The 20,031-nt window shown below is 34.2% G+C and overlaps 2 protein-coding genes across 6 annotated transcripts in view; both read right to left on the reverse strand.

The window, feature by feature from the left end:
- The window catches only part of ap1s1 (adaptor related protein complex 1 subunit sigma 1), an 18,121-nt gene extending 4,986 nt beyond the window's left edge, over positions 1-13,135 (reverse strand). The window contains 4 exon segments of one of the 4 annotated variants that reach the window (NM_001328016.1): positions 587-695; positions 6,614-6,792; positions 10,809-10,834; positions 12,969-13,135. In NM_001328016.1, coding sequence (NP_001314945.1) covers positions 587-695; positions 6,614-6,792 — 288 coding nt within the window. In that variant the 5' untranslated portion in view covers positions 10,809-10,834; positions 12,969-13,135. 4 annotated transcript variants of the gene reach the window in all.
- A 2,369-nt stretch (positions 13,136-15,504) lies between these two features.
- Positions 15,505-19,926, reverse strand: serpine1 (serpin peptidase inhibitor, clade E (nexin, plasminogen activator inhibitor type 1), member 1). Of its 2 annotated transcripts, none has more exons than XM_073906021.1 (9): positions 19,822-19,923; positions 18,579-18,828; positions 18,246-18,470; positions 17,910-18,104; positions 17,630-17,828; positions 17,435-17,535; positions 16,371-16,457; positions 16,185-16,268; positions 15,505-16,051 (listed from the first exon to the last, which is right to left on the reverse strand). In XM_073906021.1, the coding sequence occupies exons 2-9, from the start codon at positions 18,817-18,819 to the stop codon at positions 16,005-16,007; spliced, it is 1,179 nt and encodes a 392-aa protein (XP_073762122.1). In that variant the 5' UTR covers positions 18,820-18,828; positions 19,822-19,923; the 3' UTR covers positions 15,505-16,004.
- Positions 19,927-20,031: the final 105 nt, after the last annotated feature.

The following is a 20,031-nucleotide window of genomic DNA, read 5'->3' on the forward strand; positions in this document are numbered from 1 at the left end:
ACCATTTGCATTATACTAAGCAATACATATCACCTAGGGTTCCTTTTTATAAAAAAAATCCTACCAATCCCAAACTTTTGAAATACAGTGTATATGAAAAGATTAAGTAAATAATTCAGTACAGCAACTAAAAAAAAGACTGAACTAATCATCAATGCATGCACATTTCCAGAAAAACAGCTAACTGTAACAGAAAAAAATTGTTCCATTTTCTAAAATTTCAAAGAGGAACGCTACTGCACTCCATCAAAAATTGTGACATTTCATGATGCTCAAGTGAATTACCCTTAATAAATGGCAGTCGGGTAATCAAAACTGAAAAGCCATGGGCACAGCAGTAAATAATATCAATGTAGAGGAAGATAAAAGGCACCAATTGACATTTACAAAGAAAAAAAAAAAAAGAACAAATAGCGGAGGACGAAATGCAGAGGTGGGGATGGACGAAAAAGCCAAAAAAAGATGGAAAAGTAAAGAGCATTTCACAGGTTTTGGGTTGCTGTGATGTGAGCTATGAAAAAGCGAGAAAGGAGGAGAGAAAAAGAGAGGCCAGATGAAAGAGGGGTGGTGGCGATGAGTGACTCACACTGCCAAAGTACTTATCCAGCAGCTCCACAAAGCGATGGATGACCTCCAGGGTAATCAGCTCATTGTCCTGCTCCTCCACCGCACAGCAGAAATATAGACTAGCATACCTACGTAAACACACACACACAAATTGGTTACCTATAATACATCCAGCAGAAGAGTGCCTATGCAGAAAATAGTGTAAACAAAACCCATTTACAAAAGCGAGAACTCAAACCAGGGTTATTGGGTTTTGTTAACTGAAAGATGGATGAAATAAAATATTAGATGAATACAAGGCAATTACATAAGCTTCAAGTAAAGAAAAGCAGTTGATGGTATCAAGAAGAATAGCATCATGGCTAGAATGAAGTGAATAAAAAAAATAAGACAAAAAAAATTAACACAGTGTTATTTTAGCATCAAGTACCTAATTCATACCTAAATCATGTTCTATATTTATCAGTGTCATGTATATTTTAATAAATTTATAAGTACTTTTTTGTGCATTTAAAGAAAATCGACCCATGACTGCAATAGTAATTGGTTTTACCGTGTCCTCTTTTGAGTTCTTATCTGTGATGTTTTATAAAGATAATACATATTGACCAGTCTCTCCAGGACTTAGTCCAATAGTTTAAGATCTTAAAAATGAAGTTTGACAAATTACAAGTGTACAAGTTTGTTTCTAAGCAAAACACAAGAATTGAAGCAAATAATGACATAAGTTTTGAGAAATCCCTCAGAAAGAAAATAAAGAAAGAAAGAAAAGGAAAGAAAGAAAGAAAGAAAGAAAGAATGGATAGACGGATGGAAGGACATATAGATGGACGAATGGACAGACAGATGTCTTACACAAGTTTATTCTTAAAAGTTATTCTCATAAACTGTCAAATTTTGTGCTAAGCTAAAAATTGTTTGCATATTATTTACCTCTGTTAAGTGTGATTGTGCAAAATATCTATATAAGACTACATACATAGTGTTAAAGGTCCTAAGAAATGCTTTGAAAATTTTTTATTTTATGTTTGACAATCTCAACTGAAAAATTGAGAGGGTGGACTTACATTAGTTAGAATATAATTACAGTGAGATTACATACATTAGATGTCGCCTACCCTGTTGTTGTCTATTGGAAGGAATGCGTCAATAGAGCCGCCATGAGTACAGGGTAGCGCTCCTTTGAAATTAATGCGGGACCAAGCTGCAGTGGAGGACTGTGGCCATCCAGAGCCAGAGATATACACATACACATATATCTATGATAGAGTTTTCCTGGATGTCAGTATATGCAATTTTTTTATTTTTTTATTTTTTATTACGAAACTTAATTTTACATCACTTTTTTACATTAATGGATAAATGACTGCACAGGCATTCCTGACATAAAGCTTGTGTTTGTGTGTACGGAAATGTACTATCCACCCTCCCTGTTAAATTTGATCTAATGTGTGTCCTGAAACACACCCCTCTCCTGCTTTCACTGCTCATTATGACGGAGGGAGTGATTCGTTTGTGAATGAATCTCCGTTGTGAACGATTCTTTCACTTAGCCAACAATAATACACGTTTCTGGCACCGCAGCAACTCGTCATATTTCTTTTGCATTGTTTGCTGATTTTATTTAACAAAACTAGCATAAGTCGAGTATTTAGTGCGAGTTGGTGCTACTTGCCTTATAGTGAATGCAGTAAGTGACTGTATCATCATCACCTGTTTAGCACAAAAGTTCATAACATACAAAAACGTTAAAAAAAACTAAATCCTACCTATAAAATTTTCTGCCTCTGTGCTTTGTTTTCTTTGTTTGCTCGTTACTACACCCTAGACAGCACTAAAATCCAGCATCTTCACGTAGTAACACTGTCTTGACTAGTGCGGCTGAATGACATTTGTCCTGGGAGAACTGTACCAATGTGGCGCTGCTATTGACGCATGCTCAGGGTCCCTATGCGATATCTAGTGTATATATCTATGGTTAGATTAGATTACATCAGTTACATTCCACCTCAATAGATGTTTATTTATGTAGCACTTTTACAATGTAGATTGTGGCAAAGCAGCTTAACATAGAAGTTCTAGTAAAGGTCAGATTTCAAAGATGAAGCTCAGTTAAGTTCAATTTAGTGTATTTAAATGTCACTGCTTTAGATAGATTACATAGGTTAGAAAACAGTTTTACATTAAGATTAGATTACATTGGTTACATTACAGTTACATTTAGATTAGATTGCACTGGATAGAATACAATTGCAGTTAGATTTAATTTACAGGTAGATTAGGTCCCGTTTACATTGTCAGGCCTTGATGCCCAACTACAATTTGTTGCCTATATCTGATTTGTTTGCCTGTCTCTTTACACGTTGTTTTAATTGTGACCCATATCCAATTCATGTGTTTACACTTGCGATAGCGTTTACGATGTTGCTTATGCATAAAGGTGAGTTCTAGCATCTGTGCCACACTAGCCATGATGGAAGAAATTGTATTGTTTTAAGCTCTGCGAAACATGCAAAGTATAGTATAAGCAGTGGATGGTTCAGTCCACATTTACCCCCACGCAGTTTATGTAATGGTATAGCCCTGATGTGTGTGTGTGTAGTTGAAGATGTAGCCTTTGCCTGTTTGCGCACTGGTGTTAGAGAGAATAAGGTTGTTCTATGTGTAGCCTGCAGTGCGTGTATTAATAGCGACAATAAGCAAAAGTTACAACACCAAGTTTGTCTAACTTTAAACTTATTTTGAGGCGGAGGTGGAAAAGGGCCGTCATCGCAGCTTGCACCTATGGTATAAGGTGTCCTCCACCATTCAGAGGAATTTGTGGGTACGAGAGAGGTCTCAGGTCTGGTGGGAGCAAATTGTGGCGACTGACTTCTTTCCTCCTCCATGTTTCCTCTGTTGTTGTTGTTTACCACGTTGGCGTCTCCACACACGCTCTTTCTTCTATGCCATTAAATCACAGAGAAGCACCACATTGTCGCAAGTTTAATAACATATAATAAGGAAAGCCTTAATAAATCCGATCTGCCTGTTTCGCACTGTTACATATCCGATTTATGTCCGATTTATTTCCACATATGAAGGAGGCCTACAACTGATCTCTGTATGTGTTTTTTTCGTGTTTACACAGAACATATCCAATCTGTGTCACATATGAGAAAAAAAAATTATCGAAATTGGGTCACATTTATAGATTATAGTTATATTCAGATTAGATTACATTGTCTAGATTGGACAATGTAGTTGTAAATAGGGCGTGTGGACTGTCAGATACTACTAGTGGATTGGTCAAGATTTGATGAGAAACTGAAGTATGAGGTGACGTGGAAAAAAAAGCATTGATTCTTTTAGGCAGAAGTGACAAACTAAAAGCTTTACATGTTTATATTGCTTTTATAAACGCAAATTTTCACACTAGCTTATAAATATCCTTGAAGTCTAACATACTGATATTAACAGCTAAAAAACATTTTAATTTCATTGGACCTTAATGTCAGACTATGTAAATACGTTTTCTAATGAACATATTTCTATTTTTTCCAGGTAATGGTTATTTTAAATTATTTTAGTTTTTTGTGGTTGGTTAGTCGACTAGAACTTTAGTTTAGTAAAATACAATAATACTGCACTGAAATCACAATTCGCTAAATATTTTCAAAATATTGTGATCATTATAGTGAGTTCTTTAGGCACAATAATTATGTAGTATAACATATGAAATAGTGCCATAACACAATTCAGTACAGATACAAAGAGAGAATCCCTAGAAGAGATGGCTGAAAGCAATAACACACAGCAGGTGCCGCTTGGATGCCTGGGGAGTCGACATGCTGAATGCTGACAACAATGAAATGAAAGTAAATGGATCAATGCATGTTGCTTCACTACCTCTGAGACGGTCCACTCTATACAATCCTTTTGTGTGTGTGTGTGTGTGTGTGTGTGTGTGTGTGTGTGTGTGTGTGTGTGTAAAAAAATTACCAGGAAAAAAAAGAACAAGATCCGACATGAATGCATGACAGCAGAAATGTCACAGTGAAGCCGTTTTGAACTCTTAATCAAACCTCAGTGACATTAAGCAGAGGGCAAATCAAGAGCATATCAGATGGAGTGCAGATGTGAAAAACACAAACAAGCACCACACGCAACCAAGGACAAGAGTGCTTTACTTTAGTGCCCCCTTGTGGAGATAATAAACATGTCTTTTGATCAGTGCAGTGACTTTTATAGCGAGACACTGCAGACAAAAACAGTTTTGGGGATTTTTGGCCTTTCACAGTGCATTTTCATTCAACTGTAAAGAAAACATCCTAAATACATTTATCAGGTGTTTATTTTATAGTTCTTTATCAATTTGTGTTAATAGATTTCCATTACAATATATATTTTTCTATTATATTATTCCATAAATATCCACTTCTGAAAAACTTCTCTAAACTTTAGATTCATTCATTCATATCTATGTTTCAAAGGTGTTTACTGTACATAATTTATATACATTCAACACCTAAAATAATAAATTTGAATACAGCTGTCAAGTATTTTCTGATTTATGAATGACGAGGTTTCAAGAAAAAAAAAAAAAAATAAAAATAATAATAATATTATGAACCGTCTTCCAGTCTTCTGATTTTTTTTCTAGCTAGAATTGCATGCAAATACCACCAACCTCCCTAGTAGAAAGTTTGTTTCTACAGAATCCATTTATGAAAGGTGGAATTTCAATTATATATAATCAATTGTCTCAGTTCGAATGTGATGTTTCATTAGAGCATCTTAAAATGGCATGGGAAGAGGATCTCGGAGCAGAAATTATAAGTGGCAATGGGAGGCAGCACAATAACAAGTTTATTCTGGTTCTGTGTGCATAAGGCATGGTTTAATACAATTTCAGATCCTGCACTGACTCAACTTGTCTAAAAGTTAAGCTCTCTCCGGCATCGCTCAGTCACACGTTTTGGAGTTGTCCTAAAATAGTTAAATATTGGATTTTGGTTTTTCAATTAATATCAGAAGTGGTGGGAAAACAAATTTACCCAGGCCTATTTTGCTATATTTGGTGTCAGTGATGATGCAGAATTATTTAAAAATCATCGTACAGGGATTAGATTTATAACCCTTTTTGGCAAGTAGATTGATTTTACTGAATTGGAAACAAAAAAGATTCACCCTGTTGCTCCATATCAAAAAAAAAAAAAAAGTCATGTTTTGCCTGCAACTTGAGAAGCTAGGACTTTCCCTCAAAAATAAAACCAAGAATTTCTCTGTAGTATGGAAATTATTTATTGAGCACTTTAACAAGAGAGCAGTGATTAAACCCACATCTCAAATTCCCCGCTTATTTTGTTTTTTTTCTTCTTTCTTTTTCCTCTTAGCCCACCTTTCTCTGTATTTTTTACTTCTCTTGTACATATAATAGTAATATGCAATACAACTTTTTGTTTAAAAGGAAAAAAAGTATACATATGTTAAAATTATCATTTGTACTAATGAAAAAAAATGAGAATGTTTAAAAGAATGCAAGCAAATCAGCACGTTTTATTATTAAGTAATGCCTCATTAGCAAATTTGAACAATAGATGGCTTGATAAAAAAAAAGAAATTCTTCCTGCCTGTTTTGGGTAAAGGTTCATTGTTTGACCTCATTCATCCGCAGTTTCATGTTTTAAACGCTTATAAAAAGGTCAGATTGTTATGCAACAAGTTCAAAAGGGTACAATTGAATCAAGTCAAAGCGAGTGTGAATATGCGTAGGTAACTCGATAGAAAATGTATTTTGATGTTTCAAACAATTCCACTGCTCAAAACTGACGCATTAAATGAGTCATCGCTCACAATAATTTGATGTACGCTTCACTACAGTTACAGAGTTTAAAAAAACAGGCAAGCAAGAGAGAGAGAGAGAGCAAGAAAAGGTGTATTGTGAGTGTACCATTTTTAAACCTGCAGCTTTTATTTTAGACAACCTTGTTTTTATGTGAGAAGGAAAGAACAGTTGAGGCACATTTGCAATGAACAGTCAGCGTGCACGCGTGTGGTTTTCTACCTCTTGTAGACTATCTTCAGATCTCTCCATTCCAGGAAGCTGCACATTTTGGGTTTTCTGGCCAGCACCACCTGCATGAGCTCTCGGACCATCTTTTTCTTATCACGCTCAGCCGTCGCTGTGTACCATTTCTGGAGGCGCAGCTTCCCCTGCCGGCTGAACAGAAGCATAAAGCGCATCTGCAGAGAAGCAGAGAGTGAGAGACGGAAAGCACGAAAAAAAAAAAAAAAAAAAAAACATGTTACTTTCTCAGTCATTAAATAAATAAACCATTCTGTGGGAAATAGGTCTTATTTTTATTTTTTTATTTTTTTGTTAGACTGTTATAAGCTCTGGTCATTTTTATTTTTAAAATTGTCCAACAAGGTTTACATTTTTTAATCAGTTAAAATCTCTGAATCTATTTATATTTCTAAACAACTAAAACATTATTTGATTTTTTTTAAATATTCAGCTATTATTTGTACTTCTTATTTCAGTTGAAATAATGAAAAAGTATTTTTGTTCAGCAGCCATAAAAACATCTGTAATTCTCTCTTTTTTTTATAACTTTTATTTTTTTGTAGATTCATATACTGTTTTAAAAAGGCAAATAAAAAAATCACAACAAAAATAATAAATGATACATTGTATTCTATAATTAATTCCTATAATCTGAAACCCCTAGTGTAATTAAAAAGAAAATGGGAGGCGGAACTGGACATAAATTATCAGAAGACATGTGGCAATCAGTTTTAGTTAACATTCACTCATCTTCAATTTGTTTTAAAAGAGTTATACAATTTAAAGTAGTACACGGATTACAGTGGTCCAAAGTGAAACTAGCCAAATTTAAACTGAATATAGAGCCTACTTGTGACTCATGTAATATTGAGAAAAGCTACACCATCTCATAGGTTTTGGGCTTGTTCAAAATTAAAGGATTTCTTGCAGCCAATATTTAAATTTCTCACTGACACATTAAATACCTATATAGAACCTGAGGCCATAATTTCCATATTCGGTATCACACCACAGTTCTTATGTTTTAATAAAAGTAAAACAAACGTGATTGCCTTTACTATGCCTTTAGCTAAAAGGGTAATATTGCTCAAATGGAAGGAAAAATTTCCTTCAACCTTTAATGGAACTTCTACACAACCTGACCTTAGAAAAAATATGATACTGTAAGAGGTTGTACTAACATGATTTTCTCACTTGACAACCTGTTTTAGATCACATAAAGAAGATGGACCCTCAGTTATTTTAGAAGAGTAGAACCTTTCATGTCATTTCTTTATTAATTTATTTTTCCTTGTTGTTCCTTTTCTTTACTTTCCTTATATACAGTTGAAGTCAGACTTTATAGCCCACCCTTTAAACTTTTTTCTTTTTTAAATATTTACCAAATTATGTTTAACAGAGCAAGGACATTTTGACAGTATGTATGTCTGATAATATTTTTTCTTCTGTAGAAAGTCTTATTTGTTTTATTTCGGCTAGAATAAAAGCAGTTTTAATTTTTATTAAAAACATCTTAAGGTCAACAGTATTAGCCCCTAAGCTATTTTTTCGATAGTCTACAGAACAAACCATCATTATATGATAACTTGCCTAATTACCATAACCTGCCTAGTTAACCTAATTAACCTAGTTAAGCCTTTAAATGTCACTGTTCAAATATTATTTACTGTCATCATGGCAAAGATAAAATAAATCATCAATGTTATTAGTAAGGAGTTACTAAAACTATAATGTTTAGAAACGTGTTGAAAAAATCTGCTCTCCGTTAAACAGAAATTGGGGGGGGGGGGGGGGATTTGTTTTTTTTATATTATGATTTTTTTTTTATATTATTCATATATTTTTATAGAACTTAAATGTATATGTCTGCGACAGGTTTTGTTTGTATTTTGTGTTTAAAAAAAAGAAAAGTTGAAAAGCTATTTGTACTATGTTTTATATCTAAAATGTTCAATAAAACATTTTAATAAAAAAAATTGGATATTGTACATATGCAAGTCATTTTTAAATTACTGTACTCCACTATAATAAATACATTTTACATTCATATTTATTCTTCTCATCTCATGTAACTCAATTGTTCAATTTATTTTAATTAATAATTTTATTAAACAATACTGTAATATGGGCAAAATATGGGGAAAACCGTTAACCATTTACTTCTAAAGATTTTCTTTTTCATATTATGGAAGTCCATGGTTACAAGATTAAACATTCTTCAAGATATCTTTTTTGTTTAATAGAAAAAACTAAAACTAGTTTGGCATAAGTGGAGGATCAGTAAATTATAGAAACATTTTCATATTTGAGTGAACTTTCCTTTTAATAATACCACCTAGTGTTAGACAACACAAAAGTCTGATTTAAAACTACTACTGATAGCCAATGTACATAGACTTTTTGTCAACATTAATTTAGAGATTATACAATATTATTAATATTCGTAGTTTTGCTGAACATGATTAAAGTAAAAAAAACAAATCACTAATCATAATAAATGTATTGTAATGTATTGTAATGTATTTTTTATTTAATGCCATGCCAGCAACCAAGACTATTTTCCTGGCAAGTTTAATAATAAATAAATGATAAACATACATTTAAAAACAACAAAAAATAAATACATAAATTAAATAACTAAGTTGAAATTATTAAAATTTATTCTTGTACAGCAGACATAAAAACATCTGCAATCTCTTTTTAATAACGTTTATTTAGTTTCATATACAATTTTTGTAAAAGGCAAATTTAAAAATAAATAAAAATCACGACAACAATAAAAATATTATTAACATGGATGTCATATTTAAAATGATATATTCTACTTTTCAATTGTTTCATCTAATTTCAATTAATAATTTTATTAAACAATACTATAGTATATTAAAGGGATAATTCACCCCAAAATCCTTCATTTGCTATAAACCAATCATAGATTTTTTTCCTATTGAACACAAAAGAAGTCACTTTGAAAAATGGTATAAACCGGTAACCATTCACTTCTATAGAATTTATGTTTCATAATATGGAAGTCGATGGTTACAGGACTAAACATTCTACAAAATATCTTATTTTTTGCTTAATAGAAGAAAAAAAAATAGTTTGGTACAAGTGTAGGATCAGAAAAGGATAAACATTTCATTTTTGAGTGAACTATCCCTTTAATAAAACAACCTTGTTTTAGACAATACAGCTGCAGTGTGACTTATGCTATTCTTAATTTAAAATGTCTACTGATAACCAATGTACTTGGACTTTTTATGCCAACATTAACTTAGAGACTATATAATAATAGCAGTATTTGTAGCTTTGCCAAAGTCGAACATGATTAATCATACATCAATTTTTCTTTTAAAAATACAAATATACCCTTTACCTTATCCTTTCGAAACACATTACAACCCAAAATCTTAGAGATAATAAAAAGCAAATGTCATGGTAGTAATCAGAAGGCGTAAAAGGAAACATTGAGTTAAAAAAAACACCCTTTTTTTCCTGAAAGAACTTGAACGTCATCCATTACAAAATTAGAAAGTGAGCAGGCCTATACATTTGAGATGTGTTAAATATTTAAGAGCACAGCTGAAGAGCACTGCATCTGTTCCCTGCAGACACGGCCCACATATTCAACACATTCAGCTCAATCTACTCACATTTCAGATCACACAACTATGATTAAAAAAGCACAAGACTATCACATAGAGCACTACTCTCTAAAGCACGCATTAGTTTAATTGAGGAGCATTTTTACCAGCTTGCTAAATTAAGGATTTGGTGCCAGCCTACATAGAAATGATCTAAAAATGGTGCACCTGGCAGTCAAAGGCTCGGATGTACAAGAGCCACTTCATATCCAAAAAAAGAAAGACTTAAAAAAAGATGGAAAAAAAAATTAATCGAGGCCAAAGACGAAAATAGTAACCTCCTGAGGGAGGGAGAGACGATCTACTTCAATGCTTTAAAAAAATAGAAGTGTTCCTGGTTTCAAGTCCATATTTAGCAGTCAAAGCAAGTTACAATTTGACACATATGTTTGCTAAAACCGTGCATGGTAGTTGATCAGTATTCTGGTTAGTAGATTAACCGTTAGATATGCACATTGGTGAGAATCTACGGTTAATAATAAACACAGAAATCTACACAACAGACAATCAGATCACTGTCTACGTCTAAACTATGTGTCTTTACTTACAGCGATGAATGTTTTCTGCTGTTTTTCTAGCGCCATATGGAAAGAGGGAAAAACAAAAGGTCTCATGTGGAGAAATAAATGCTCTTAGAGTGATACCACAGTAACATCAAACTCAGGTCATGAATATTACATGCAATAGGGATGGAACGGTTTCATGTAAACCATGGTAAAATTCAGATTGTCTGTATTTATGTATTATTATGAAATAAAAGCAATAGTAATAATAGTAATTCAATTTATTATGCATTTTAATTACTGTTAAAACTAGGGCTGCACAGCATCGATATCGCAATGTATACGTCCACAATAGTCACTTCGCATAGATATGTACTATGCAAGTTATTTTTATTTTAACATCTATAACCATAAAGCATGCACTGTTTCACTTTTATCTTTGCTTTATTGCATTAATCTATGCTTGTAGTTTGTTTATTACAAGTTATGCAGGATTCACTGCTTTACAAAATCATCCCAATCAATCAAAATGAACACGTTTGATGAGACTTTAGGCACCAATTCTCATTATTGCTTATTAGCATGCATGTTATTGAGATATTGGCTGCTTATTAATACCTATAAAACTCCATAATCGGCACAAGCTTATTCTACATCCCTAATGCACTAAGAAAACTTACTTAATATCTGTTAAGGAGCAAATTAGGCAAAAGTCACAGGTAATGGTTTGCTAATAGCGAGAATTGAATCTTATGAAGTGCTGAATTTATAAATCCTTTCCATACTCAACCATTTGGTGAAATTGTTTAGATACAGTGGATATATAAATGGATATATATATGTAAATGGATGTTTCCCAGTACTGGGTTGCGGCTGGAAGGGTATCCGCTGTGTAAAACATATGCTGGATAAGTTGGCGGTTCATTCAACTGTAAAGAGCTCTGAACAATAAAAGGACTAGGCCAAAAAAAATGAATGAATAAAATTGTCTTGTTTGTAACATTAATAATGAAATTTTATTGAATTATTTATATGTTTTTTTATTATGCAATTACCTGAACACTGTTAGACTCGAGAAAACAATAAAACATTGTTTATTTAAATTGTATCTTTTTTTAATCATACTGATATCTGCTTGTAGATCAGTTTATTGTATTTTATTCAGATGCACTTCACTATAGAATCATCCCATCATCAATCTAAATTTATTCATTCTTTCCAAATAGAAATATTCAGGACATCTGGTGAAATTTTATTCATATCGCAATATATACTGCAAAATAACAAAACATCATAATGTTAGATTTTTTCCAATACCGTGCAGCCCTCAAAACATTCTCTACGTTTTTTGGTTTAATCAAAAACTAGTGTTCTCTGAATGTTGCAGGGAGGTTATTGTGTAACAACCCAATGAGAACCATCCATGAATGTTCTCTTGTTGTAGAGGGAACGTTCTACGTACCTAAAGAAAACTTTTCTGGCTTATCAAGGGAAACATTCTGGGAAATAAAAATTGTTAGCCGAGCTGGAATTTCAGACAAGCACTGTACAATAATATCCCTTTAGTCTTTTCTTCATCTAATATTCATTGATGTTGTATGATGTGCTGGATATTATCTCTAACAGCAGCATTTCCTTCCCTACTTAACCGATTAAACAGAGGAAACACGCTGTGCAATTTTTCTATAAATGAATATTTCTGAGACAATGACGACGATAACCGCAATGAAATAAACAATGTGGGGTTAAATGCAAATATTGTGTGACTCACAGTTCATCAGAAGCAACTGGATAAGCGTTTCCGGGTCGAAATAAAAGTCAAAAGACAACTTTAATGCAGTATCAGTTCATATCCGATGAAATATGAAGGAGATACTCCGTATGGACGCCGAGAAGTGAATATTGCGTTCAGCTTATAAATAAACAGGGTCGAATTAACACGTCACAATCCAGCTGTCAAACTGACCGGTAGTGAACAAACGTTTTATAATCTATAACGTTTCATGATTTATGGTGAGAGATAAAAACCACACAAAGCGTCCAACCTGGGGGTTTGGGTTTACGTTACCAGAGGCCCGACAGGTGAGATGTGAATCTTCAAACAGGTTTGAGATGTCTAGGTGGCTGACTATACAAACTTAGCTTTAGCTAGCTAGCTCTGTCTTGAAAAGTGCACATTAATGTCGCTGTAAAAGTGTAACTTACCATTTCGACGGCTTGTTGAGAGCAGTCGGGTAATGTCTGTGAACAGCAAACCGCTTTTTGGTAAATGCCGCAGGATAAATATCAGTACATTTCTAATTGACTGCTCGTAGTTTCAGAGCCCCATTGAAGCAGACCGGAGAAGCGCTGTCCGATTCGCGGACTCTTTTGAGTCGGATCTTTTCAATTGAACCGATTCGTTCACGAATTTTTGGACGAAGAACGAGCAATTAATATTAAAATCAAACTTAACAGCTATGACAGTTAAGCCGTTATTAAAATGTTATTTATAATCCGCACTAATATCTATCGTATTGTTTACACATAGCCTACTATCTGTTATTACTTATTCAGCAGAACCAGTTTAAGTTTAATGGGTATAAGTACACATTCTAAGTGTCCCTAGTAATATTTTTTTGCAATATTTTATTTATTCTATTAAATAGGGTATGAGTGTCAAATAACACTATAAATAAGAAGTGCATTTCATATCTAATGAATAAATACTAATTTAATAAAGAATAACAAATTTAATAGTTAAGTGTATTGAATAAAATAGTTACAACAGTATTAAGTTATCAAAAAGTTGTAGCTTGCTAATGAATTATTAGTATGAAATATTTACTACTCAGAATTGAAATTCATAAATGTGAAGGATAGATTGCCTTATTCAATGACAAACATATGAAAATAGTTGTATTTAATCTAGGCTATTAAATGAGTTACTATATTAAATGTGCAATAGTTTGCCATAATCAGTAGTGTCATAATAAACAGCAGTATGTGTCAACAAAGTTTTATAGTATGCTTTTACAACTGAGATGTCCAAACTTTGGCCCGCAGGCTAAAGTTGGCCCATTGTAACTTTTGATTTGGCCCACCATCCCATCTGAAAAGAGGCAGAGAATGATGGAGAGGGTTGGGGCGAATTCCTTTAACAGAGATTTTTATTTCTGATTTAACGTAACTTTTATGTTTGTTTGTTTTCTTGCTGAGCTACAACAAACCAAACTGAAAACTAATGACTCAATTAAATGCTGTAAATAAATATTTTTTAAGGTGCAGCCTGACTAGTGTAACACTGTGATTGTTTTTACTATAAGAAGTTCGTTATAAAATTAATAAATATTCTGCATTAGTTAATATTATAGAGCAATGTTTTCTAGTTATTTTTAAATATTAAATACATTATTAAATCACCATTGGCAACTTTTATTTAATAGAGTTTGGTATATTAAACTTTAGCCCACCACGCTCAATCAAGACAAAAAAAAAAGTTTGGCGACCCCTGTACAGCACAGTTGATTATAACATGACGTAAAAAAAAACCTATTGAATCGGTTTCTTGAATCGAACTGTTTGGAAGAACCGACTCAACGAAATGAGCCGGACTTCCCGTCACTACAGAGCGGCAGGTGGCGTCATCTCCACCAACTGCAGCGCGCATGCGCTTTGCGTATTCCTGCCTCAAAGCTGTCTTGCAGAAAGTCCTCGTGCTGCTTTAAAAAAGAGAAACTGATTTCTGCTTCCAGCAATAACTAGCAAACGTTTTGTGTTTCAATCGCAAAGTAATGAATCAGCTTTACAGTCTATCTTATGAAAACAGTTTTACCTCTTCTCTGACATAAGGCCAAGATATTCAGATGTTGTTGCCATGACAAAACAGGGGGCTGATTCAGGTTGCCATAGCAACGGAGATAGGCTAAGTCAAATAAGTTTAATCTGTGTATGATAAAGGATAATCCACACTCCTGCTGCTCATTCGCAGTCACACAAATAACGGCAGCTCACCACAACGCTATTTGTACTGCAAAAACACCTTTCAGCTCGTGCTAACCAGTAATTTATCTAAAACTATTAGTCCAGTGGTCTGCCTACGCAATTCATGCATCTAAATAGGGCTGTAATGTATTTGACTCTTTACCGTTGCCAATCTTTGAACACAAGATGTCGCCAACTCAAAGCCATTTAACGGGATAGTTCACCCAAACGTGAAAATTCTGTCATTTATTCACCACTTGATCCAAACCTGTTTGAGATTCTTTCTTAGCTGTTGAACATACAAAATTATTTTTTGAAGAAAGCCTGAAACCTGTGATCATTCCATAGTATTTGTTTCCTATGAAATTCAAATGTTTAAAATAATAATAATAATAATATTAATAATAATTCCTTATTTAGCGCTTTTCTGGGCATTTATGTGCTTTCCTCCTCATCCACCATACACCACACAACAGCTGATTGGTGGAGAGGAGACAATTATGATATGGGGGAGAGAGGGTTAGAAGGCCATGATGGAGAAAGGCTAGTGGGCAAATTTGGCCAGGATGCCAAGGTGAAAGCTTTTTCGAAGGACATCTTGGGATTTTTAAGAGTGAGGACCTTGTTTTAACATGTCGTTTGAAAGACAGCGCTCACCGAGCAGTATAGAGTCCCCGTCACTATGGGTTCAACAGAAGTAATTAACTCATAAGGTCTGGAACCACTTGAGGGAGAGTATATATTAATTATATATTTCCGGTAAATAACACGAAAGCACTTTGTGGTCGCATAGGGTCACTTTTATTACAAAAAAGAAACAATTTTAATAAACAGTCTTCAAGAAAATATGGCCTTCGACAATAAATTAATATAAATACTGTAAAATACAACTTTACAAAAATATAAAAGCACATTAAACATTAGACTGAACACAAGCGTACAAATAATTCACTCTTCAAACTGTTAGTGCATGTAGAACCTTTCTACTGAGGCTTCAAATTCATGTTCATTCATCCTTGATGTTTCAGATATATGCCTTAAATGGTCATTATTTGTTTTCATTTTTATATTTTATGTCTTTCGTCCAGAATACATAATGAATAACCATATATACACATTTGGCAGTCCAAGCTATGCTGAAATAGCAGATACAGAGGGTTCAGCATTCTCCAACTTCATTTTTAAAAGAGACTTCTTGTCTTCAGTAGTAAGTTGCGGGCAGACACGTCTCCTCGGTTCATCTGCTTGTATGGTTACTTCTGGCACAACCTTGGTCTGTTAGTATTCCTGGGGCTGGGTGAGTTGACCGCTAAAGAGCAACGCACCTGTGAAGTTAAGCAGGGGATATTATGAATGAGGAAGCCAACTAGCAATCAAATAAAATGTACACTGGGATCTATCCACATTCATCAAGATTAAATTGTAAGTAGAAACACATTAAATGAAAGCACAACTGACCAGTGGGTTTGTGTTGAATGAGGAAGAAGAATGGCCGGTCAAGTGTGATTTCCTCCACAGCCATACGGGAGTAGATGACGGCCGCTGTGGAACCACAGAAATAATGTAAAAGATGCATTTTGGTGAAACTACAGCAATTAATATTTCTAATACTACTAAATCTCTGTTGCAATTAAGAGTTTATACCTGTGGCAGATGAGCCTTTGGTTCCTTCTTCATTCACTTCAAGTTTTACTCTCTGAAGGACCTTGGATACACATAAAGGTTCCTCAGCTGGTGGAGGAAAAGGAGAGAGAAATTATTATATTGACAACATATCAGCTAGGGCTGTGTGATATATCATTTGAGCATCGATATCACAATTTGTGTATCTGCAATAGCTACACCAGAGCACATGAGAATTGTGGAGTCATTACATTTTAATTATAATACAGTGAAAGTTTATTAACTGTGTGTGTTTTCAAGGTCTGTGTGCATTTTAAGCAAGTTTAGAGCATTTGGTCACAAATTATTATTATGTTTGAACAGGGTATTCGCAGGGTCTTAAAAAAATCTCAAAAGCTGAATTTTAGGCCTTAAAATGCCTTAAACTTGCTGAAATGTTGTGTTTAGGGCTTAATTTTTTACAGGCCTTAATTTCCTTTGTTCATGTATAGCTAACCAATCTGGCCATCAACACCCATACAGTCACCAACAATCCATCTCAATAAAACTTTTACCTTTTTATTTAAAAATGGCATTTAATTACTTTCCTTACACATTTGCTTAAAAGTTCTCAGTTTATTTAGTGCTGAGGACACTGGTCTTAAAAATGTCTTAAAAAGTCGAAAATTTAACTTGATGAATCCTGCAAAAACCCTGTTGTTGCTTTCACAAAGATGAACTGAATTTAATTATTTATTCAACAAGACTATACAGCGTAATTGTACATTTGATCATTTTATTTCTGTACCTGAATTCTGTTAAACTCCATTATTTGTATCTTTGCTTATCTATGCTTATAGTTTATTTTTATTTGTTCCCAAATGCTCATCTGTAGATCCCATACAAAATCATCCTAATCAATCAATCTAAAATTGTTAATTTTTCTAAATAAAGCTATTCAAGTGATCTGGTTAAATATCGCAGTATAAATAGCAAAACATATAAATATCAAAATATCTATTTTTTCCAATATTGTGCAGCCCTAATATTAACTAAATGGCTACAAATGTTCCCAAACAAAGCTGTTAATAATTCCTAATACTCACTAGTAATGCGAGAGAAATCAGCTCTACTCTGGCTGAAAATGTCTCCAAGACCCATTCTGCTCAGTGTGGACTTCAGATCAATTTCAGTATCCATGGAGAACCTGAAAATATAACATAAGTTAGGCCTCCTATTTTACATGTTCATCATCACAACAGAAAATCCCAAAGCTTACAGAAATAGATCAAGTTGGTTACCTTGGAATAGACAGCTGTTTGCTTATCTTCCTCATTTCTTGTCTCCACTGGTGGATCCTGCTGCTGCTCAGCTCTTTGTTCAAGGCAGACAGAGGCACGTCCTTCTCAAAAGGTGTCACCAGGAGCATACTTATCGACTCCCCCTCATAAGGTATCTCGATGACGTCATAGTCCACGCCATCCTTAGACACGAACTCACCTAAAATAAAACAACTTTGTAAATAACAACAAAAGTTCTTGTTTTCTCACTAACCCATCACTGAAATTCTTTGAAACTCACCATAGTTGAATTTTTGAGTGGTTGTCATCATAGGAACAGATACAGCACTGCCATTGACTGTGTGGAAGAGCTGCTCTCGAGTGTTTCTGGGGTCAAATGGTGTCTTCCAGACCCCGTGGAAGTGCAGGGCATTCAGGAGGACTAACCGTGTCAGTTCACTCAGCACTCCAGATGGGAGGAACTCAGAAATCATTCCTAGGATGATGACAACAACAAACAAGTTTAGCATCTTATATAGCGTATGGTGAGCTTATATTGGCACGCAATCCTTTTTTATCCAAAGAGTTGTACAAATGAAGAATATCAAAGGCAGTTTAGTCAAAATAGCATACACACCACCAGTGTGGTCAGACGTCCAGGAGTTGATCACCTGCCTGGCCATCTCTGGCTGGCTGAAGTCTATCTGGTGTGGGACGCTCTGGAAGGCTTTGCTCAAGCTGCGCCTAAAGACCTTTTCCAAGATGATCTTCCGGTCAACCATGACCCCGCTGGCCACCTCCACTCCATCTTCACTGGCCAGATCTCTCTGAAGAAGCCTCTGCAGTTTGGGCATTCCTCTTTCTGTCGGAAAGAAAGAGAAAAGCAACATTTACATATCACATTCAGAATACATTTTTATTTAACAACATGATAGTTTTTGTTTAATCTGAGTCGCTTTTATTTATCTACCTTGCAGAGAGTAGCCCATCTTGGAGGCGAGCAGTTTTAGAGTAGCGCCATAGGCACCCATCTGAGCCATTCCCAGCACCGAGGCGATACCATATGGAGAGAGAGCCAGATTTCGATCTGGAGCAGACTGGACGGCTTCAGCAAACACCTGTAGCCCAAAATCTGTCTGTTTGTCCTGGATAAGGTTGCACAAGCTTGATGCGCAAAGGGCAAAGATCAGTAGCACACTCAGGCTCTGCATTCTGAATATCTATTGAAAAAGACAGAGAGAGAGAGAAATGTCAGCGATTATTGTATATTTCTGGGTGACAGTGAGGGTGTGTTCACTTAGCATATTGTTCAGGACAAAAAATGTTTCAACCTCCTCCAAAAAGAGAACAAGCTCTTTACTTTCCCTTGTGAAAATTCTCTCTCATGTGCAAGACTCAACACCAACCACTCAAACGCAATACCACGCCGTCTCTGTTTGCTTGTCTTGACTCACTCATATCTGGCGTGTTTATGTAAAGACTACCATAGCACATAATCTTTGACTTTAAACACTAAAAATGACAGTTAACCCAATGCTGAACATTCTATCATCATTTACTCACTATTAACATGTTAAAAATTTAGGGTTCTTTCATTTATTAAACAATTTGATTATAATATTATGATTTTAAATTATGATATTTTGATGAATGCTGGAAACCTGCAACATTTGATTTTAATATTTGGACAGTCAATAGTTACAGGTTTCCAGCATTCTTCAAAATATCTTTTTATCTTCAACTGAATAATAATAATAAAATAATAATAATAAATAAATAAATAAATAAAAAAAATAATAAAAAAAAAAATATATATATATATATATATATATATATATATATATATATATATATATATATATATATATATATATATATAAAATCATGAAAGTATGAAACCACTTGAGGGAGAGCAAATTGAGTTAATTTTCATTTTTTAAAATGTGGGAAAACCCAATTTTAAAGTAAATTATTTTTTGGTAAAGTGTACAGGTCAGACCACCTAATATTTAGCTTTAAATTATTAATAAATATTAATTGCTTTTTGCACATGCTTTTTACCCCCAGAGCAAACCAAAATGTCTCCAATTAATCGATCACAAGTGAATGTTACCAAAATTGTACTAGAAAAGTTTGACTCTCGACTGAATAACAATCAGCCCATATGTAACATTAAGCCTACGAAATGAGACAGAACAAGAACACAAAGTTACCTTAAAGATGCTTTACTTCTGTAGAGTTTCTCTGTAATCTCTGTAGATGTAAGGCGTTACTGTGATCATCCAATGCAGTGGAAGCCTAGAGCTGCTCTGTGTGCCTGCCAGGAGCTCGGTCTCTATTTAAAGGACTCTTGTCCTCCCCCTCAGACGCGCACGCACTAGCGGAAGTTATGATGTCATATCGTCTGCTTTTCATTCCCGCTC

This window comes from Danio rerio, chromosome 7, assembly GCF_049306965.1.
Source record: "Danio rerio strain Tuebingen ecotype United States chromosome 7, GRCz12tu, whole genome shotgun sequence".
Taxonomy (NCBI): Eukaryota; Metazoa; Chordata; class Actinopteri; order Cypriniformes; family Danionidae; genus Danio; species Danio rerio.

Excerpts from the sequence above, each read along its gene's own strand:
- serpine1 (XM_073906021.1), bottom strand. The coding sequence starts at position 18,819 with ATGCAGAGCCTGAGTGTGCTACTGATCTTTGCCCTTTGCGCATCAAGC. Across the intron at positions 17,536-17,629 it reads AAACAGCTGTCTATTCCAAG|GTTCTCCATGGATACTGAAA; the intron begins GTAACCAACTTG and ends TTATATTTTCAG. Across the intron at positions 16,052-16,184 it reads CATTCAACACAAACCCACTG|GTGCGTTGCTCTTTAGCGGT; the intron begins GTCAGTTGTGCT and ends TTAACTTCACAG.